The sequence below is a fragment of the Meles meles genome, chromosome 15 (genome assembly GCF_922984935.1).
Source record: "Meles meles chromosome 15, mMelMel3.1 paternal haplotype, whole genome shotgun sequence".
Lineage (NCBI taxonomy): Eukaryota > Metazoa > Chordata > Mammalia > Carnivora > Mustelidae > Meles > Meles meles.
In genome coordinates, this window is record NC_060080.1 from 60,009,152 (window position 1) to 60,033,442 (window position 24,291).

Consider the following 24,291-nt stretch of genomic DNA (forward strand, 5'->3'; position numbering starts at 1 on the left):
AGCCTCTGCCTTTGGCTCAGGTCATGATCTCAGGGTCCTGGGATCGAGTCCCGCATCGGGCTCTCTGCTCAGTGAGGAGCCTGCTTCCTCTTCTCTCTCTGCCTGCCTCTCTGCCTGCTTGTGATCTCTCTCTCTGTCACATAATAAAATCTTTAAAAAAAAAAAAAAAAAAGAAAACAGAAGTACCAATACAGCCATAATACAGTGATCATTCTTCATAGATATAAACCAATTTATCTTAGTATTTATGACCTCTCTACTTTCTAAAAGATTTGGGGCAGAATTCACAAAATTATTTTATATACAATACCGAAAATACAATTACATAAAGCAAAAATCAATTAAAACTTGTAAAGTAAGAGGTGTTGTTGAATATCTGGGGTGTTACATACAAATTAAAACAGAGTTTAGCTCTGAATTTGGGAAGGCTAAAGCAAAAAAGGGAAATAGGTTTACTTTGAGAGGTACCATGGTATAACAGAAAGAATACAAAACAAACTGAGTGTCCCTGGAGGGGATGCGGGTGGGGCGATAGGATAATTGGGTGATGGGCATTAAGGAGGGCGTTTGATGTAATGAGCATTGAGTGTTATATGCAACTGATGAATCATTAAATTCTACCCCTGAAACAAATACTATACTATGTATTAACTCAATTGAACTTAAATTAAAATTTTAAAAAAAAATAATGCAGGATTAGTGGGCAAACTATCTCAGTTCCAGTTTTGTTCCACTACTTCCTCAGAGCTACAACCTCTTTATACCTATTTCCTAAACTGTAAAATGGGAATAGTTATATTTAATAGCATCCCAAGACTGTTATGTCAAATTAGGTAATGTGGAAACATTTTATAAACTCCAAAACACCATTCATTACTATTGTCTTTACTGACTTAGTCTAAAGTATGCAAATAGTAAATTCAACTGAATGGAAACGTTTTTCCACCACTGGGTCCACTCTAAAGAATGCCCGTGTTAGAAAACTAAACATGTCTTCAAGTAGAGTTTTGAAAAATAAGTCCTATTCACATAGATATTTTCATTATAAGCCTTCTATAAAAACTGAAATTACACTGAATCACAATTCACTGAAGGCAATTCTGTGGAAAGGTGAAAGGACAAGTTTACTTAACAGGGCAGGTTGGAAAATTAGATAGTTAGCCTATATTTCATAAGTATCAGAAGTCTCAAGCCAACCTTTTGCAACTGCTAGGTTGTCAATTTAAAGCCAACCTTTTGCAACTGCTAGGTTGTCAATTTAAGATTTCATTTTCTAGAAAAGCATCAAGCACCAAAACTCTGGAATACTGATTAAAAGAAAATCCCTGTATGATACCAAATATGCAAGAACCAGAGTTAAAGTCAATAGTGAAACTTGAGTAACTGGACAACTTGACTGGACAAGAAAGCATCTCCTGGGGGCACCTGGGTGGCTCAGTCTGTTTAAGGCACTGACTTGGTTTCAGCTCAGGTCATGATCTCATGGGTAGCAGGATGGAACCCTGCATGGAGGCAGGGGTGCGGGGGCCCATGTTCAGTAGGGAGTCTACTCAAAGATCCTCTCCTCTGTCTGCTCCTCCACAACACACGTGGTGTGGACTCACTCTCTAAAATAAATAACTCTTTAAAAAAAGATAAAGTAAGAAAATAAAGCATCTCCTCTCACACAGGGATGGGCTACTGGCAAGCCTGTTAACAAGAGCCTTAAATATCAAGTAAAGACAATCACAGGAGTTAATCATAAAGTAGCATGTTCCCTGTTACTGTGGAAAAAAGCACTTCACAGAGAAATGACTAAATTCTAACCCCAGTTCTGCCACTGAATGAGTAACTTTGGATGAAACACTTCAGCTGTATGAGCCTTGGTCTCCTCATCTATAAAATGAAAGGACTGCAAATTAGGAAACTTGCTTCTATCTCCAAAATAGTGTACTTCTTGGATTTAATTACTGGTGAACCAAACCAGAAATGTTGAATGAGACCATGAAGGGAAACAATATAAAATAATGAGATGATCACTTAGTATTTAAAAAAAAAAAGGTATTTGTATTAAGTGAGGAACAGGTCAAAATTCAGTCTGTAGCAAAGCAAGGCTTAACTTGTCTACAGAACAAGTTGTCTTGTCTACAGAATTTGTCTTAGGGAAGTCTATGTACATTTAAAAGAGAGTGACCTGCAATCTCCCAACATTAGGTAACAGCAATAGGGTGTGGCTTAGAAAAATGTGCATAACTGTATGTCGAAATCAAATGAGGGTCTGGGGAAAACCCTTTTGTTGCAGTAAATTATTACAGGAATTAACATGTAAACATTCAGTCAAGGGTAAGCACAATCTCAGCACATAATAAGATGAAGATCATCTCCACTGAAACCATACTTCCTATTACCAAAGAAAATAACCTCCTCCCAAACCAGGAAAGAAACAAAGCAAAACTACCAGTTCTATAGTGTTTATCCAGAGGCCTAAAATCTCCTAAGCTTTGCACTATTTCTGTAGTAATTCTATTTCTGCAACTCTATACCAAGAAAATAATCCTGAACATGGAAAAAATTTCATGTCTAATAATGTCTGTCACAAAAAAAGGAACGTCTATCACTGAGTTATTATTTAAAAAAGAGAAAATTAGGAACCATATAAATATAACCAAAAATTAAGGAATAGTTAAATAAAGCTCTAGTATTTAATGGAACAAAATTTAGCCATTAAAAACAAAGACTGTGGGAGCATTGAAAAAAGTGTGCAAAGTAAGGCAAAACCCTCCAGAACATATAGAATTGTGTATATAATATGATTTCAACTATATTTAAAAAAATAAAACGTGGGAAAAAAGACTGGAAGCAAATACTCAGTAAACAGTTTTATATGACTGGTGAGAATATGGGTAAACTTTTATACTTTTCTGTGTTCCAAATTCTATTTAATTAATATACTTTATTTTAAATAATGAGTATGCAAAATACATTATTTCGTTAATCATCAAAATATTCCTCTAAGTTAAATAAGGTACAAGTCAAGTCAATGTTATGTAGCATGAAACACATTTATCATGGAAATCCTGGAAATGCCCTGAAGTAAGACTTTTAAAAATAGGCTGAATTTTTAAGGAAACTCTTCAAAGGCTTTTTTTTTTTTTTTTTTTTTTTGAGTCCTGGGAGATTCTTGAGAAGTTAATTCTGAGATTCCTACTTTTTAAAATGTAATTCTTAACTATATATACATCAAGAATATGGCTGAACCAGATACTTCGAGTATGCAAAATCTGGCCTTCCAACAACAATTATAACCAGATATTTGAAAAATAAAATAATTTACCTAGGAGCTCTGCCAGTTAGTGAACAAGAACAAAAGCTAAATCCAGGTTTCTTGATGACCATTCTACTGATGTACACAATAGATTTTTAATATAGTAGCTTATAAGCCAAGAATTGGAACTTAATGTTTTTTTAAAATGCTGGTGCTTTCAGTGTTTTTAGTTTTAAAATTCAAAGCTACCTAAAACCCCTGAACTTGCCAGCACACACACACATGCCTCAGGCAATATTAAATTACTCATTCTTCTTGTTACCTGTTTTTCCAGGTTGGGTTGTTTTTTTTTTTTTAATTTTGTGTACATCAGGATCCATAGGCACATGCATACATACATGTTCCTCTTACTTGCCAATCCCATACCTGTTTTCTTCTAGAAATGACAAATTCCTGAAAGGCTTCTCTTACTAAAAAGAACTTTCAAATATAATTAAGGAAAAACATTAAATTTTTTACATAAAAGAAATATCTCCAATTATGACATGCTAAAGTACAAACCACCATTCCTACTCTCTTTATTGTTCCCCTTTACCTTTCTTCCTTTTTTTTTTTCTTTTTTAAGATTTTACTTATTTATTTGGCAGAGAAAGACAGAGAGAGAGGGAACAAAAGCCTCCCGCTGACCAGGGAGCCCAATGTGGGCCTCCATCCCAGGACTCCGGGATTATGACCTAAACCAAAGGCAGACACTTAACAACTGAGCCACCCAGGGACCACCCCCCCCCCCTTTACCTTTCAAGTCTAAGTAGGTTATCTCCAAACTTTCAAAAATGTCCCCACTGTACTGTTTTCCAAATAATATCGTTCACCTTTGGTGTTATGTTTAAACATCCTCCAATTTCAGAATCCTATCATAAAATTCTTTGTTTATATACTTAATGGGATTGGGGGAGGGAGTGAAAGAAAGTTAAAAAATGGAAATAGAAGAAGTCTTTGCATCTCTTGGCAGCTTCATAAAATTTAATGAAGGGCTTAGAAAAACCTAATCTTTTCTATGAAACATTACCTCAAGGACCACTATCAAATAATCAATAAAATACCAAAATGAGGGGCGCCTGGGTGGCTCAGTGGGTTAGAGCCTCTGCCTTCGACTCGGGTCATGATCTCAGGGTCCTGGGATCGAGCCCCTCATTGGGCTCTCTGCTCCGCAGGGAGCCTGCTTCCTCCTCTCTCTCTGCCTGCCTCTCTGCCTAGTTGTGATTTCTCTCTGTCAAATAAATAAAATAAAATAAAATAAAAAATTAAAATACCAAAATGAAGAAATACGTTCTATATGGACTTTTGAAAACAGACAGTATTGTAAAATCAAATTGGTAATAGGTAGAATTACAAATGACGACCCATAGTTTGCAACTTTTCACTGCAGGAGCCTTCACATGCTTTGAAATTTCAACTAATATCCCGCCTTCCTTCTTTGCCTTTTATGCTTCATATGTTATTGCTCTTTACTGACTTTTATTAACACTGTATCAATATTTTAACAGTAAGAAAAATACATAATTCTCTTATGTACATATATTTAGTGCATTTTATTTTGTTTCAATGCTTTCTGATATTTAAATTAAAATATTAAAGATATACATATTAAGTCAATTATTTGTACTCTACTTAAACATGATTTTAATTGTTTTTGTTTGTTTGCTTTCAGGAAACCGGAGATGGTGGTTCTCTCAGAATGGTTCACTTTGGTTTGGTGTGAACAATAAAAAAAACTTTATTCTTACTTAAAAAAAAAAAAACTTTATTTTTCACTTCTAAACTTTTTCATGGCCTAATACAGATTAGAATCTCCCTGTACAGATTAAAAAGAAAAAAGACAGTATGAATTAGTTGAGTTTTAAATTCAGAATATTCTCAAAGTGAACTTTTATTAGTTTCAAAAACGTATACCATAACAGCAGTGATCCTAAGTAAAAGTCCTTAATTTATTTTGAATAATGTAAAATTTTCAAAATTTCTTAAATTTTACATTAGGTGCTTAAAAAGTAAAATATTTAAACCTGGTTCTCCACATATTTTAAACATTTCTTGTGATCTTGTTTACATTATTAATTTGCATAATGAATAAGATATTTATTAAGCAAAAATTTCCCATTATTGGGAGACAACTGTCTATGGGTCTGTTGAATTATTGCTATGAGGGAAAGAATGTCCTTGGGGCCAGATACCATCCCTGGAGCATAGGTGAGGCATGCTTACTGCCCAGTGAAAAAGTTTTATTTTCATTTTCGGTAAAGATTTTATTGCTAAATAATTACGCCCAACATTGGGCCCAAACTTACCACCCCAAGATCAAGAGTGACACGCTCCACTGACCAAGCCAACCAGGCTCCCCATCCATTTGAAAAGATTTAAAGTTCCTGAGCTCAGTGATCCCATCCACTGAGTGTGCAGGTATCATCTGACCCTCTTTATATCATCCCGGGGGAATGGGCTTTGGAAATAATGCCCCCCACCAAAGGCTGACACTCCAGCTACTATTACTATGAATAATAAACTGTTTTTTGTTTCTGACTCTGGAGTCTCATGTCTTCTACCAGCATGAAACTTGCTTGTTAACTTCTTAGCTTACAAAGAGGGTAAAAATCTTAAACCCTTCACAGTTCTTGACACCAATTCATTAACAGATAGCATATATTTTACAACAGTAAATGTCTATAATAATCAACATCTTTTTCAAATGTCATACATGAAGTAAATTACGTACTTAAAAGTTATAGTTAAAAGTTAGATTGAAGGCTTTTATACTTCAGATTTTTTTCCCTGCTTCCTATTCATCTGTACTTCTACCAGACGGTATGACGATGAAAGGAAGTAAAACTCAAATTAGATTTTTCAGTTTGCTATTGCTCTGGAAAAGATTTAGTAATACATGGTATGTGAGCCATACTAAAAAGAGATGTAGAGTTACCAGCAAATTTTTCATTTTATTATCCCCATCCTCCTTTATCACAATAATCAAAAGTTAACTAATGTTTTTAAAGAAAAAATTGTATTAAGATATAGTTCTTTCAAGATTGCAAACATTTTCTCCAGATTTTCTAATAAACAGTCATTAACCAAAAATATAAACCACATTTCCTGATCTACCATATCCTTTTATTCATTTCACCACTGTCTTCTACAACGATGTGAGAGACTGGTAGAAAAGTTCAGTTTTATTTCTAGGTCCTATTTGAGTAGATATAGTGTATGCTAAATAGATATAGTCAATGCAAAAAAGTGAAAATTTAAATGAGACATTAAGATAAAATATACATATAAATACAACTATTTTGTCCTACATAATTATAATGATGTTAAGTTTCCCAGTTACCTAAATGAAAACTAAACAATTTTAATTCTTAGATAAATTGCCCATCCCCCCCCCCAACTTTACATGCCTCTGGAAAAATTAAATATATATAAAACCAAGTCTAGACAGTAAAAGAATATATTATACAAGAGATCCTTGACAACATCCATCTATAAATGTTGTGTTTTCCCAATGCTGTGAACCCGGGGATGTTTACTAATTAATTATTCCAATAAGTTAATCTTCCTGCTCTGCTACCACTACAGCTCTAAAGTGAGAATAGTGGCTCAGACAAGGACAACTAGGTAGCACCTGTGCACTGAGAGGTTCAGTTTCTCATTCGGGAATGGATCTGTAAGATTTTTTATTCTTCAAAATTCTCAGATCTCAAATAATTTCCATAATAACTCATATTAGCTCTGACACTGTGCCTTTTACTGGAATAAACTATTTATAATATCTATCTCTTAATGGTTTGTCATTAAAAGGCCAAATAACCCTAACTAATATTACACTTTTTTTCTGAATATCTATACAATAGTAAAAATAAGAATTATCAAATTTACAAGTAACACCATATTCTAAAACTTTATTAATTATATTTTTTAAAGTATATAAAAACAGACACGCAGACCAATGGAATAGAATGGTAAGCCCACAAATAAACCCTCACATACATAATCAAATGATTTTGATTTTCAACAAGAGTACAATGACCATTCAATGGGAAAAAGAACAGTCTTGGGGCACCTGGGTGGCTCAGTGGGTTAAAGCCTCTGCCTTCAGCTCAGGTCATGATCCCAGGGTCCTGGGATCAAGCCCTGCATCGGGCTCTCTGCTCAGTAGGGAGCCTGCTTCCTCCTCTCTCTCTCTGCCTGCCTCTCCGCCTACTTGTAATTTCTGTCTTTCAAATAAATAAATAAAATCTTAAAAAAAAAGAAGAAGAAAAAGAACAGTCTTTTCAACAAATGGGCTGGGAAAATGGGATATCCACATGCCAATGAATGAGGTTGAACCTTATCTTGCACCAGACAAAAAATTTTACTCAAAATGGATTGAAGACCTGAACATTAAGACTTAATTTATATAATAAAGCTCTCAGAAGGAAATAATGGGGACAAAGTTCATTACATTGGATTTGGCAGTGATTTCTTGGATATGACACCAAAAATACAGACAACAAAAGTAAAAATAATTAAACCGAACAATATCAGTATTTAAAACTCTGTGACTCAAAAGATACTATCAACAGAGTAAGAAAGTAACCTACAGGATTGGAGAAAATATTTACAAATTATGTATCTGGTAAGAACTCCTACAACAACCACAAAAACAAACAGCCCTATTAAAAATGGGCAAAGAACTTGAAGAGTCTTTTCTCCAAAGGTAATATATAAATGGCCAGTAATCACATGAAAAGATAGGCAACATCATTAATTATTAGGGAGATGCAAACCAAAACTCGGGATGAGATACCACTTAACCACATTAGAATGGCTATTATTAAAAAAGTAAAACAAATGTCAGCAAGGATATAGAAAACTGGAACCCCTGTGAACTCTTGATTGTAATATAAAATGCTACAGCTGCTATGGAAAACATACAGTGGTTCCTCAAAAAATTAAAAATAAAATTGCCATCCAGCAATTTCACTTCTGGCATATAGCCAAAAGAATATAAAGTAGGGATTCAAATATTTTATATACCCACATTTATAGAAGCATTATTCACAACAATGTGAATATACTAACACTACTGAACTGTACACTTCAAACTGATTAAGATGATAAATTTTATGTTTATATGTATTTTATCAAAATTTTTTAAATATGCATAGAACAGGGTACCTGAGTGGCTCAGTCAATTAAGTGTCTAACTCTTGATCACAGCTCAGGTCTTCATCTCAGGGTCGTGAGCTCAGTATGAAACATACTTTAAAAAAAAAAAAAATATATATATATATATATACACACACACACACACACACACATATATATAAATTCAAATTATATTTATAAGTATAAATATATGTATTTATATATATGTATAGTTTGTATTTTATGCATATATATGTATAATTATATATATATATTTATATATATAAGTATACATAAAATACAAACTATACATATATATGTATGTATATAACATACAGGTTTACCTTATTATATGACTTTGAAGGCTCTGCTCTGATAGTACAGCGATTGGTTATCTCCTTAAAATAATGCCAAAGAAGAGCTCAATTTCAGAAGTACCAAGATAAATTTCAATAACCTAGAAGTATAATCTTAGTCAAATAACACCAGTTTGCTTTTTTAAGAAGTCATGGGAATTAAAACACAATTCTTTAAAAAACTCATCTTTTGGAGAATTTGGGAAGATGGTTAAGTAGGAGAATCCTGAACTCACCTCCTTCCATGAATACATCAAGGCTGCAACTACATATAGTGTAACTCAATCTGAAAATGACCTAAAGACTAACAGACTAGCTCTTTCACAGCTAAAGATGTAAAGAAAAAAAAAACACATCAAGAGGGGTAGGAGGAGGTGCCTGGGTGGCTCAGTGGGTTAAAACCTCTGTCTTCAGCTCAGGTCTTGATCTCAGGGTCCTGGGATAGAGCCCCACATCGGGCTCTCTGCTCAGCAGGGAGTCTGCTTCCCTTCCTTTCTGTGTGTCTCTCTGACTACTTGTGATCTCTGTCAAATAAATAAATAAAATCTTTTAAGAAGCTGGGTGAGGTGGTTAGGAGGGCCGGAGATGTGGCTGGGAATCAAAACGCTGGTGTAGTGACCCATAAGCAAGTGGGATATCAAAAGTGTAGAGGTCATCCCTGAGAAGCAAGAGGACCAAGTCCCCCATTAGGTATGTTCCCCACTCTGGGGAACTGTGCTGGGAGGACATGCCCACATAATGTCTGGCTTTGAATATCAGCAGGGCTTAACTGCAGTAGCTTTGAAAATGAGCCTGACTCCAGAAGAACCAGAGGGCTATGGAACTGAAACTTCACTCTTAAAGAACCAGCACACTATAACATCTTCTCCAACACCCAGCAGAGGGGCAAGAATTCAAAAAGCACCTGGACTGGGACACCTGGGTAGTTCAGATGGTTAAGTGTCTGTCTTTGGCTCAGGTCATGATCTCCAGGTCCTGGGATCAAGCCCCATGCCAGACTCCCAGCTCAACAGGGTGTCTGCTTTCCCTCTCCCTCTGCCTCTCCCCCTGGTTGTGCTCTCTCTGTCTCTCTCTCAAATGAATGAATAAAATCTTAAAAAAATAAAAATAAAAACAAAGTACCTGGGTTCTACATGAAGGAAATTTTTGACTAACTTTAGGGCATGTGCTAGAGGGGCAGGGATCAGTATGGAATTGCTGATGCGTACCATTATTCTTGACCCACTTTAGCCTAGCTAGCCCAACATTGGTAGAAGACAGTACTGACAATCTCTATCTAACTTGCTAACAGTACTTGCTTAGCCCCAACATTCCCCCCCAAAACCCATCCGAACCTACAGGCCCACCTCAACAAGTACCCCTCCAAAATGTCTTTTGCTCCAGTATGAGGGTCCAGCACCACTCGCCAGCAAGTCCACAACAGTTATAGCAGAACCTGTCAGCCAGCTATACCAGAGACTAATCCCACCAACAAGCATCCCCTCAGCAGCAGCAGCCAGGCCTCTTCACCATCTGTGCCAGGGAATAGGCCTGCTCACCATTGTGCTGGCAGTAGTCACACCAGTCATTGCAGTCAGCCAGTCTGGGAGCCAGCCCCCAGATCTGCCACCAGAATGCCCAAAAAACTTGTGGCTCAGTCATAATGGGTGGATGTATGCACCTCACACAGGAGATATTCCTGAAGCACCTGGTTCTGGTAACCAGTGGGTTACCCTACTGGCCTCCCAGAAATCTTGCACACAAGGTCATTATTTTCAAGGCCAGGAGACATAGCTGATCTACCAAATAAAAAGAAACAAACACACAGAGTCAGACAATATTTTAAAAAGAACAGTTTTAAAAATAGAACAGGACAAACCCCAGAAATAGAACTTAACAAAATGAACCTACTGATAAAGAGTTCAAAGTAGTGTTTATAAAGTTGCTCACCGGATTTAAGAGAAGAGTGGATGAATTCAGTGAGAATATCAACAAAGACATAAAATATTAAAAATAAATATAAGAGCTAAAGAATATAGTAACTGAAATGAAAAACATACTGGAGGAAATTGAAAGCAGATAGAGGATGCATAAGAACAGATTAATGATCTGGAAGACAAAGTAGTGAAAACCGTCCAAGACAAACAGCAAAAAAAGAGAAAAGAATTTTAAAAATGAAAATAGAGTAAGCGACCTCTGGGACAACATCAAGCATATTAACATTCACATTATGGGTGTCCCAGCAGAAGAAAGAGGTAAAGAGGTAGAAAAGTTATTTGAAGAAATAATAAATGAAAACTTCCCTAACCTGGGGAAGGAAACAAACACCTAGATCCAGGAAACAGAGACCTAAACAAGATGAACCAAGAAGGTCCACACTAAAACACATAATAATTATAATGCCAAAAATTAAGAAAAAAAGAGAATCTAAAATCAGTAAGAGAAAAGCAATTAGTTACACAGAAGAAATACCTCATATGGTTATCAGCTGATTTCTCAGCAGAAACTTTTCCAGCCAGAGAAGTGTGGCATGATATATTCAAGGTGCTGAAAGGAAAAAAAAAACCTACAACCAAGAATACTCCACCTGCAAGTTAATCATTCAGAATTGAAGGAGCAATATAGCATTTCCTAGACAAACAAAAGTTAAAGAAGTTCATCACCACTAAACTGTAAAAAAATGTTAAAGACCCTTCTTTAAGTAGAAAAGGAAAGGCCATAACTAAAAATAAGAACATTATGAAAGAAAAAATATCTCACTAGTAAAAGCAAACATATAATAAACATAGCAATCATTTATAATGTCGGTACAAAGTTTAAAAGACAAAGGTAGTAAAATCAATTATGTCTACAAAAATTAGTTGAAAAAGATTATTTGAGATGTGCAAAATAAAAAGATATAAATATGACATCATACACCTAAAAGGTGGAAGGGGAAGTAAAAATGTGCTTTTAGGATGTGTTCAAACACAGGTAACCATCAACTTAAAATGGACTACTATATACAGAGGAGGTTATATATGAACATCACAGTAACCATGACCAAAAACCTGTAACACAGACACAAGAAAATATAAAGAAAGAAAGCCAAGCATAACACTAAAGCCATCAAACCATAAGGAAAGAGAGCAAAAAAGAATGAACAGAGAACTACAAAAAGAACCAGGACAGATTTAACAAAATGGCAATAAGTTCATAACCACCAGTAATCATTTTAAATGTAAATGGACTAAGGTCTCCAATCAAAAGAAATAGAGACTGAATGGATTAATAAAAAAATTTTTAAAAGACCAATCTATATGCTGTCTACAAAAGACACACTGTAGTTATATTTTTTTTAAGTAGGCTCCTTGCCCATCATGAAGCCCAATATTGGGCTTGAACTCACCAACTCACCACCCTGAGATTGAGACTTAGCCTAAGATCAAGAGTTCTGACTGAGCCACCCAGAAGTCCCAAGACACTCACTTTAGATCAAAAGATACATACAACCTGAAAGCAAAATGACAGAAAGAGATACACTATGCAAATGGAAGAAAACAGAATAAAGCCCTTGTACGAAAAACCCATGACCAACATTATACTCAATGGTGAAAAATTGAGGGCTTTCCCCCTAAAGTCAGGAACAAGATAAGAATGTCTACTTTCATCACTTTTATTCAACATAGTACTAGAAGCCCTAGTCACAATGATTACACAACATAAAGAAATAAGTCATCCCAGTTTGATAAAGAAGTAAAACTCTATTTGCAGATGACATGAGACTATATATAGAAAACCCTAGAGACTCCATCAAAAAACTACTAGAACTGACAAATGAGTTCAGTAAAGTTGCAGCATAAAAAACCAACATACGAAAATCTGTTGCATTCCTATGTACTAAAAATGAAGCAGCAGAAAGTGGAATTAAGAAAACAATCTCATTTACAATGACCAAAAACACTATCTTGACAAGATCAAAGACCTATTCTCTGAAAACTATAAAGCAGTACTAAAAGAAACTGAAGAAGACAAATGCAAAAAAAAAAAAAAAAAAAGAAAGAAAGAAAGAAAACATTTCACACTCAAGACCAAATATTGCTAAAATGGCTATGCTACCCAAAAGTATTTCCAGATTAAATGCAATTCCTACCAAAATACCAATAACATTTTTCACAGAACTAGAACAATCCTAAAATTTGTATAGAACCACAAAAGATCCTGAATAGCCAAAGAAACCTTGAAAAACAAAAACTAGATGTATCACACTTCCAGATTCCAAGTTATATTACAAAGTGATAGCAATTAAAACAGTATGGTACTAGCATAAAAAGGGACACATAGATCAATGGAATAGAATTTAAAAAAAAAAAACACCTCAGAAATAAACCCCCAATTACATAGTCAATTGACAAAGAGGAGTGAACATACAATGTGAAAAAGACAGTCTCTTCAACAAATGGGTGTTGGGAATACTGGACAGCAACATGAAAAGGAATGAAACTGAATCACTTTGTTTTACTATATGCAAAAATAAACCCAAAATGGACTAAAGACATAAATATGAGACCTGAAACCATAAAAATCCTTGAAAAGAGCACAGGTAGTAATCTCTCTGACATCAGCCATTACAACATTTTTTAAGATCTGTCTCCTGAGACAAGGGAAATAAAAGAAAAAATAAACAATTGGGACTTCATCAAAATAAAAAGTTTCTGCACAGTGAAGGAAACAAACAAAACAAAAAGGTAAACTCATGAGTAGAAGAAGATATCTGAAAATGACATATCTAATAAAAGATTAGCATCCAAAATATCTAAAGAACTGATACAACTCAACACCCCTAAAACAAATAATACAATTTAAAAATGGGCAGAAGACATAAGCAGACATTTCTCCAAAGAAGACCTACAGATGCCAGCAGACACATGAAAAGATGCTCAACATCACTCATCTAAAGGGAAATACAAATCGAAAGCACAATGAGATATCTCCTCACATCTGTCAGAATGGCTAAAATCAAAAATAAGAGAAACAACAAGTGTTGACAAAGATGTGGAGGAAAAGGAACCTTCATGCAGTGTTGGCAGGAATGCAAACTGGTGCAGCCATTGTGGAAAACAGTATGGAGTTCCTCAAAAGTTAAAAAAAAATAGAACTACCCTATGATCCAGGAATCATACTACTGAATATTTATCCCCAAAATACAAAAACACTAATCCAAAGGGATATATGCTCCCCTGTGTTTACTGCTGGAGGATTTAAAATAGCCAAACTAGAGGCACCTGGGTGGCATAGTCAATTGAGGATCCCACTTAGTTTTGGCCAGGGTCATGATAAATATAGATAACAGATAGATACAGATAACAGATAAACATAAGAGAAGGGGAAAAAAGAGGGAAGCAAACCATAACAGACTCTTAATTACAGAGAACAAATTGAGGGTTGATGGAGGGAGGTGGGTGGGAGGGGTGGGCTAAATGGGTGATGGATATAAGGAGGGCACTTATTGTAATGAGCACTGGGTGTTATATATAACTGATGAATCACTAAATTCTACTCCTGAAACCAGTATTACTTTATATGTTAACTATAATTTAAATAGAAACTTGAACAAAGCAAATGAGCAAAGAAAAAAAGACAAATGAAGAAAGAGACTCTTAACTATAAACAGATGGATACCAGAGGAGAGGTTGGTTACCAGATGGTTACCAAAGGGGAAATAGCGTATGGGGATTTAAGAGTACACTTACAATGATGAAAATATAAAATACTGATAAACGAACTGAAAATGACACAAAGAAATGGAAAAATATTCCATGCTCATGGATTTAAAGAATAGTACTGTTAAAATGTCCATACTACCCAAATGAATCTGCATTTTCAATGCAATCCCTATCAAAATATCAATAGCATTTTTCATAGAACTAGAGCAAATAATCCTGAAATTTGTATGGAACCACAAAAGATCCCAAATAGCAAAAACAATCTCAGGAAGGAAGAACAAAGTCAGAGGTATCATAATCCCAGATTTCAAACCATACTATATATATATATATATATATATATATATATAGTATGGTTTGATATCGATACTATATATATATATATATATATATATATATATAGTATGGTTTGATATCGATATATACAACTATACTATGGTAATCAAAACAATATGGTACTGGCACAAAACCAGAAACAGATTAATGGAAGAGACCAAACAGCCCAGAAATAAACCCGTATTTATATGGTCAATTAATCTATGACAAAGGAGGCAAAAGCAAAAATAGACAATGAGGAAAAGACAATCTCCTTAATGAGTAGGAGTGGGAAAACTGAACATTTACATGCAAAAGAATGAAACAGCCAATACTCTTATTCCATACACAAAAATAAACTCAAAATAGATTAAAGACCTAAATATGAGACTGAAACCATAAAAGTCCTAGAGTGGCAGGCAGAGGGAGAAGGAGAAGCAGTCTCCCTGATGAGCAGGGGAAGCCCAACATAGGGCTCAATCACAGCACTCTGGGTTTTTGACCTGGGTTGAAGGCAATTGCTTAATCAACTGAGCCACCCAAGCACCCAGTAAATAAATTTTTTTAAAAAAGCAAAAATAGGGGCACCTGGAATGGCTAAGTCAGTTAAGTATCTGACTCTTGATTTTGGCTCAGGTCATGGTCTCGGGGTCATGAGAGCAAGCCATCTGTCAGGCTCCATGCTGGGCATGAAACCTGCTTGGGATTTTCTCCCTTTCCCTCCCTCTCCCCCTCCTCGCTTACTCTCTCTTACTCTAAATAAAAAAATAAATAAATAACTAGGACTAGATCAACTAAAAAGCTTTTACACAGTGAAGGAAACCAACAAATCAAAAAGGCAACCTACTGACTGAGAGAAGAGATTTTCAAATGATATATCCAATTAAGAGATAATATCTAAAATATATAAAGAACTCAAAAAACAACACCAAAAAACCAAACAACCCAGTTTAAAAAATGGGCAGAGATCACCTGAATTAACATTTTTCCAAAGACATACAGATGGAACAGACATATAAAAAGATGTTCATCATTAACCATCAGGGAAACATAAATCAAAACCACAATGAGATATCACCTCACCCCAGTGGAATGGCTATTATCAAATGACAAGAAATAAGTATTAGCAAGGAGTTGGAGAAAAGAGCCCTCCTGCCCACTGGTAAGAATGTAAACTGCTACAGCCACTATGGAAAACAGTAAGGATTCCTCAAACAATTGAAAACAGAAATACCATAATGATTTAGTAAATCTACTTTTGGGTATTTACCTAAAGAAAATAAAAACATTAATTTAAAAAGATTCACCCCCACATTTACTGGGGCACAATTTATAATTGTCAAGTTATAGAAGCCAGCTAAGTATCCATAGATAGAGGAATGAATAAAGAAGATATCTAAGATCTCTACATGAAGGAGTATTACTCAGCCATAAAAAAGAAAGAAATCTTGCCTTCTGTGACATGAATGGACCTGGAGGGTATTATGGTAAGTGAGAGAAGTCAGATGGAGAATGAGAAATACCAAATGATTCAGTATATGTGGCATCTAAAAAATAAATGAATAAACAATAAAAAACAAAAAACAGGGGTGCCTGGGTTGCTCAGTGGGTTAAGCCTCTGCCTTTGGCTCAGGTCATGATCTCAGGGTCCTGGGATCAAGCCCTGCATCGGGCTCTCTGCTCAGCAGAGAGCCTGCTTCCTTCCCCCCTCCCCACCACACCTGCCTCTCTGCTTACTTGTGATCTGTCAAATAAATAAATAAAATCTTAAAAAAAAAAAAAGACTCAAATACAGAAAACAAATTGGTGATTATTAGAGGGGAGAGGTGTGGGAAGATGAGCAAAACAGTTATAAAATAAGTCAAAGAGATGAAATGTACATCATAAGGAATATAGTCCATTACTATTGTAATAACTGTGTGGTGACAGATGGTAACTACACTTAAGGTGAGCATTTCATAATGTATATAAATGTCAAATCACTGTTATACATCTGAAACTAATGTAACATTGTATGTGAACTATATATACTTACAATAAAATATTTTTTTAAAGATGCTGGGTTTTTTTTTTTAAAGATTTTATTTATTATTTATTTGACATATAGAGATCACAAGTAGGCAGAGAGGCAGGAAGAGAGAGAAGGGAAGCAGGCTTGCTTCCGAGCAGGGAGCCCGATGTGGGGCTCGATCCCAGGACTCCGGGATCATGACCTGAGCTTAAGGCAGAGGCTTTAACCCACTGAGCCACTCAGGTGCCCCAAGATGCTGGGTTTTTTTTTAAAAATTTATTTGAGAGAGAATGAGTGAGAGAGAGCATGTGAGAGGAGAAGATCAGAGGGAGAAGCAGACTCCCCAAGGAGCTGGGAGCCCAATGCGGGACTCGATCCTGGAAGTCCGGGATCATGACCTGAGCCAAAGGCAGTCGCCCAACCAACTGAGCCACCCAGGTGCCCACAATAAAATATTTTTAAAAATAAAGGGACACCTGGCTGGCTTAACCTGTACAGCACACAACTCTTGCTCTCAGGGTTGTGAGTTCAAGCACCATATTTGCTGTGTAGCCTACTTAAAAAATAGAATATAAAAATAAACTAAAAAATTAAAGAATCCAGATTTAATTTTGCTCTTCTAAAAATCTACTTCAATATTCTACTTCCATTCTCAAAGAAAACAAGCAGTATTCCTCAATTCTCTCACAATGTTTTTGTTTTTGTTTTGATGTGTTTGTTTTTTAGAAAGGGAGAGGAGAGGGGCAGAGAGAGGAGAGGAGAGAGAATCTTAAGTAGGCTCCATGCTTAGCATGGAGCCTGACACTGGGCTTGATCTCACGGCCCTGTGTCCGTGACCTGAGCCAAAAATCAAGAGTTGGATGCTTAGTCAACTGAGCCATCCAAGCACCCCACTCTCACAATTATTCTAATATAAACTACACACAAATATTATCAGCAGTTATATAAGTTTCTTAAAACTTATAAGTAAGGTCTATGCCCAGTGCAGGGCTTGAATGCATGATGCAAAGACCAAGAGCCACACACTCTACCAACTGAGCCAGCCAGGTGCCCTTGAAACTTTCATTTTTTATTTTTTATTTTTATTGTTATTGCTATTTTATTTATTTAATTTTAAGTGGGCTCCATGCTGGGCATGGACACGGGGCCTGACCTCACAACACTGAAATCAACACCTGAGCTGAGATCAAGAGTTGGATGTTTAACTGACTGAGTCACCCAGGTGCCCCAAAACTTTTATTTTTTAAGTATTTATTAAAACAGTTTTGGGGTGGCTTGGTGGCTTGGTTGGTTAAGTGGCTGCCTTCACCTCTGTTCATGATCCCAGGGTCCTGAGATCAAGTCCTTAAACTAGCTCTTTGGTCGGCAGGTAGCCCGCTTCTCCCTCTGCCTGCCACTCACCCTGTTCATTCTCTCCCTCTCTCTCCCCGCCAAAAATAAAAATCTATTTAAAAAAATAAATAAAATAAACAATTTTACTTAAAGTCAGTATTTCTACTCTACCACTCAACTATTTACATAAAAGGATAGTTACAAATCATTTTCAGAGGTGTCTGGGTAGCTCAGTCAGTTAAGTGTCTACCCTCAGCTCAGGTCATGGGCCCTGGGCTCTGGGATCAAGACCCATATCCAGCTCCCTGCTCAGCAGAGACCCTGCTTCTCACTCTCCCTCTGCTGCTCCCTGTGCTTGTGCTCTCTGTCTCTGTCAAATAAATAAAATTTTAAAATAAATTTTAAAAAATCATTTTCAGACCATCTCCTGTTAGGAAAAGAGTATGCTTTATTTAAATTTCCTTTAAATATTTTTAAAACATATGTCCATTAATTACAAACCACAATCCTCATACTACAACAGCTATCTTTATCTTTTGTGCTCCATCTTGATATTCACCTATATACATTTAATTTTTACCCGTTTCATCCAAAAACCAAGAAGTGGAGCAATGTTCTTATAGATTTAACTATTTTGTTCAAAAGCAAATTTGTACTTGTATTATGAGATAAAGTTCAAAATAATATCAGCTTCTGTGTAAAAATTTTTAAAAATATCCTTACCAAGTGAGTTACCTCAATTAAGTGGGAAAATCCAAATAGAATATTTAATGGCACTATTTCACCACATAAACCATCAGACACACCTTTTCCATGAATCTCTATGAAAGTCTAAGAAAAATGTTTGTGAGATCTATTTAAATTTGAAGAATTATACAACTAGAAGTGTAGAATTCATCCTATATAAAATAATTTATCCATTGAGCTTTTTTGCTGAATTGCAGCCATATTTCTGTCAGTTCAAATGATGATCTATATATGAGGGATTAATCTGACACAAGACAGTAAAGCTTAATCCTTCAGTATATCATAATCTATTTATTCTGCATGTTAAGAGGATTTCAGATTTTAAAATTACACAAGAAGTGATGCCAGAAATGTACACAGAGTAAGATTTTCCTAAAATATTAAGTTTTAATGTCTACATAACATGAATAGACTTTATTTTAAAATGTCAAAAATGTCAAAAAATGTCTAAAGTAACAAATGACTGCTTTATTTTAAAATGTCAAATAAATCATTTAATTTTTAAGAGGTAGAATTAAAGTCCTCATTTGATAACATTTTATATAAAAGATATTAAATCTTAAATACACAAAATTATTGAAGGGGTGACTAGAAGTCAGCATGTTCTCATTTTGTGTCACTTAATGAAATTACCACTATTAAGAGAGGAGAGATGTACTCATGTAATTCATAAGAGTAAAAGGCATTATCAGACTAAAAGACAATCCCTTGCTTCACTCTGTAATTATTCACATTATATATAAAATAAATTTACTCATGCCATATACAAGAGATGCCACTAATCTCTTCTTTGAAAACCTGTCCTGCTCATAACCCTGGAAGGGAAAGATCCCTTGTGCCATTTGACCCTGTCCCTTCACTCCCAACCCAACTCCAGAACACAACTGATTGAAGCAATTTATTATTCTCTCCTGGGAATTTGGAATTAGAAGATGAGACACTTAATTGCAGGATGCAGAGCGAGAAGTCATGTGGACTATAGGTCTTAGGCTATCACTTTGAAATGGTCTTGATAAGGCCATATGCAAGTAAATATGTGAGCAGGAAAGTCAGTTTATAATGAATAAGAGTAGAGAAGCAAACATGCAGAGAAATGTCAACAAGCCAGCTGGTTCCAGAGAGCTGTTTCCTAGAGGCTGCCAGCAATTGAATGAAATGAAATGCCCTTTAAGATACCAACTCTTTCCAAGAGAGTTTTACTTGAACCTTTGTGAATGCTTTCTGCTTTCATAAACATTCCTTGATTATGACAATGATTCAGAAAACATTTCATACACAGAGCCTTACAAAATAATTAAGGACTTCCAAAAACAAGACAGAATAAAAAAACAAACTCAAATTTCCTTTAAAATATCTGAGAACTACTGCTTTTGCAAATATGAAAAGCATGAGAGAAAAGACACCATTAAATAAATATTGCCCTTTAACCCTCAAAAATCTGCAATAAAGGGACACCTGGTTGGCTCAGTCAATGCAGCATGCAACTTTTGATCTCGGGGCTGTAAGTTTGAGCACCACATTGGGCACTGAGCTTACTTTAAAAAAAAAAATTCTGCAGTAAAGCACTCAAGGTGTGAAACTTCCTCACCCAGAACCTGTTAACATCTTAGGATGTTAATATCTAGATTTGAGTATCTACCTACCTCCTCCACATTTGTGTGATTTTTTTTCAATCTCTTAGTCTTAAGAGATACAAATTACAAAAAATACTTTGTATTACAAAAAATACAAAGACTATTTTATTCTTTGTGTCACTTGAACTTGATTCTGTTATTTAATCTTTTACTTAGCGGTTATTCTAAGTTTATATTACTGTCTTAATATTTTTACTATCTTACCACTTGGACTCTTATTTTAGTTCTTATTTAATATTTCTTAAATTTGCATTCAAGTGTCTCTTTATATTTATTTTATCCATATTAGATAACTTTTTTTACTTCTTTATTTATTTTAAAGATTTTATTTATTTATTTGACAGAGAGATCACAAGCAGGCAGAGAGGCAGGCAGAGAGAGGGGAGGAAGCAGGCTCCCTGCTGAGCAGAGAGCCCGATGCAGGACTCGATCCTAGGACCCCGGGATCATGACCTGAGCCGAAGGCAGAGGCTTTAACCCACTGAGCCACCCAGGCGTCCATTACTTATTTATTTTTAGGTAAACTCTATGCTCAACATGGGGCTTGAACTCACCCGGAGAGCAAGAGTTACATGCTCTACCAACTGAGCCAGCCAGATGTCCCCAGATTAGATACCTTTTAATCTTATTTATTTTTTTCCCTGAATTTAAATTACATATTATAGAATGTTTTTTAAAATACATGAAATTTCTGAAGAATAAAATTTGAAACATCTATTTCTTTTTACTCTTCTGTAAAGAGAGGTATTCCTCATTTTATTGCATTTTACTGGGTTTCATAGAAATTACAGGGGGGAGGTTTGTTTGTTTTGCTTTGTTTTGTTTATAAACTGAAGGTTTGTAACAACCCAGCATTGAGTAAGTCATTTTTCCAACAGTAGTTGTTTCTTGTTTCATGTCTGTGTATCATATTTTGATAATTCGTCCAATATTTCAAAGTCTTTCATTATTACTGTATTTGTTATGATGATCTTTTGTCAGTGATATTTGATGCTACTATTGTAATTGCCTTGGGGCACCACAAACCGAACCCACAAAAGATAACAAAGTTAGTAAATGTTCTGTGAGTTCTGACTGCTCCACCAACAGGGCATTCGTTTCTCTCTCCCTCTCCTTAGATCTCCATACTACCTAGAACACAGCGATATTAATATTAAAAAGTCAGTCACTGGGGCGCCTGGGTGGCTCAGTGGGTTAAGCCTCTGCCTTCGGCTCAGGTCATGATCTCAGGGTCCTGGGATCGAGCCCCACATCAGGCTCTCTGCTCTGCAGGGAGCCTGCTTCCCTTCTCTCTGCCTACTTGTAATCTCTCTGTCAAATAAATAAATAAAATCTTTTAAAAAAATTTTTTAAAAAAAGTCAATCACTAATCCTACAATGGCCTCAAAGTGTTCAACTAAAACAATGAGTTGCACATTTCTCACTATAAATCAGAAGCTAGAAATGATTAAGCTTAGTAAAGATGGCATGTCAAACACTGAGACAGGTCAAAATCTAGGCTTCTTGCACCTACGTCAGTCACATTATGAATACAAAGGAAAAATCCTTGAAGGAAATGAAAGTACTACAACAGTGATCACACAAATGGTAAGAAAGAGAAACAGCCTTATTTATTGCTGATATGGAGAAAGTTTTAGTGGTCTGGATAGAAGATTAAATCAGCCACAACATTCCCTTAAGCCAAAACCTAATCCAGATCAAGGTCCTAACTCTTCAATTCTATGAAGGCTCAGAAATTTGAGGAAACTGCATAAGAAAAGTTTGAAGCTAGCGGAAATTGGTTCATGCACTTAAGGAAAGAAGCAATCTCCATAACATAAAAGTGTAAAATGAAGCAGCAGATGCTGATGTAGAAGCTGCAGCAAGTTATCCAGAAGATCTAGCTATGGTAATTAATGAAAGTGGCTACACTAAGAAAACAGACTGTCAATGTAGACAAAACAACCTCCTACTGAAAGAAGGTGCCATCTAGGACTCATAACTAGAAGGAAAGCCAATGCCTAGCTTCATGGGACAGGCTCTCTTTTTAGAGGCTAATGCAGCTGGTGATTTGAAGTTGATGTCAATGCCCACTTACCATTCCCAAAATCCTAGAGCCCTCTAGAATTACACTAAATCTGCTCTGCCTGTGCTCTAGAAATGGAACAACAAAGCCTGCTTTAATGATAGCACATCTGTATACAACATAGTTTACTGAATATTTTAAGCCCACTGTTGAGAATTACTACTCAGAAGAAAAGATTTCTCTGAAAATATTACTGCTCATTACCAATGCACCTGAGTTCTGATGGAGAGGCAGAATGAGATTTATTAAGTTTCATGTCTGCTAGCACAACATCCAAACTGCAGTCCAAAGATCAATGAGTCATTTCAACTTTCAAGTCTTATTACTGAAGAAATATTTTTTTAAAGATTTTATTTTATTTATTTGACAGAGAGAGATCCTAAGTAGATAGAGAGGCAGGCAGAGAGAGAGAGAGAGGGAAGCAAACTCCCTGCTGAGCAGAGACCCCCGATGCGGAACTCGATCCCAGGACCCCGAGATCATGACCTGAGCAGAAGGCAGAGGCTTAACCCACTGAGCCACCCAGGTGCCCCAAGAAATATTTTTCAAAAGCTGCCCAAGATACTGATTCCTCTGATGGATATGGCAAAGCAAATTGAAACCTCTGGAAAGGGCTCCTAGGTGGCTCAGTGGGTTAGGCCTCTGCCTTCGGCTCAGGTCATGATCTCAGGGTCCTTGGATGGAGACCCGCATCAGGCTTTCTGCTCAGCAGAGGGCCTGCTTCCCCCTTTCTCTTTGCCTCCTCTCTGCCTAGTTGTGATCTCTGTGTCAAATAAATAAATAAAATCTTTAAAAAAGAAAACTTCTGGAAAGAACTCACCACTCTAGATGCCATTAAGAACATTTAAGATTTATGGGAAGAGGTCAACATGAACAGGAGTTTAGAAGAAGTTAATTCCAACCCTTGTGGATGACCTTGAGGAGTACAAGACATAGGGAGGAAGGAACTCCAGATGCAGTGAAAATAGCAAGAGAACGAGAACTAGATGCAGAGCCTGAAGATGGGACTAAATTTCTGTGACTGAATCTCATGATGAAACTTAAATGGACTAGGAAAATTTCTTATGAATAAAGTGGTTTCTTGAGTTGGAATCTATTCCTGGTGAAGATGCTATGAAGACCACTGAAATGACAATCAAGGATTAGGACATTACATAAAATTGGTTAATAAGGCAGTGGCAGGGGCACCTGGGTAGCTCAGAGGGTTAAAGCCTCTGCCTTCAGCTTAGGTCATGATCCCAGGGTCCTGGGATCAAGCCCCCGCATCAGGCTCTCTGCTCAGCGGGGAGCCTGCTTCCCTTCCTGTCTCTCTGCCTGCCTCTCAGCCTACTTATGATCTCTGTCTGTCAAATAAATAAATAAAATCTTAAAAAAAAAAAAGGCAGTGTCAGGGTATAAAAGGATAGATGCCAATTTTGAAAGAAGTCTGCTACTGTTGGTAAAATGCTATCAAATAGCACCCTGCCCCCCAGTACAGAGAAACCATTCATGAAAGCAAAAGTCTACTAATGTGACAAACTTTATTGTTGTCCTATTTTAAGAAATTGCCAAAGCCACCTGAACCTTCAGCAACAAGCACCCTGATCAGTCAGCAGCCATCAATATCAAAGAAATACGCTCCCCCACCAAAGATTACAACTCAGTGAAAGCTCAGAAGATGGTTAGCATATTTTAGCAATAAAGTATTTTGAAATTAAGGTATGTACATATTTTAGACGTAATGTTATT

The 24,291-nt window shown here is 36.0% G+C and overlaps 1 protein-coding gene across 9 annotated transcripts in view; it reads left to right on the forward strand.

Moving 5' to 3' along the window:
* The window catches only part of LOC123925775 (WD repeat containing planar cell polarity effector), a 473,517-nt gene extending 467,696 nt beyond the window's left edge, over positions 1-5,821 (forward strand). For all 9 annotated transcript variants that reach the window (XM_045979285.1, XM_045979289.1, XM_045979283.1 and 6 more), the window contains one exon: positions 4,956-5,821. In XM_045979285.1, coding sequence (XP_045835241.1) covers positions 4,956-5,006 — 51 coding nt within the window. In that variant the 3' untranslated portion in view covers positions 5,007-5,821. The remainder of the gene's footprint in view (positions 1-4,955) is intronic.
* The last annotated feature ends 18,470 nt before the right edge of the window (positions 5,822-24,291 follow it).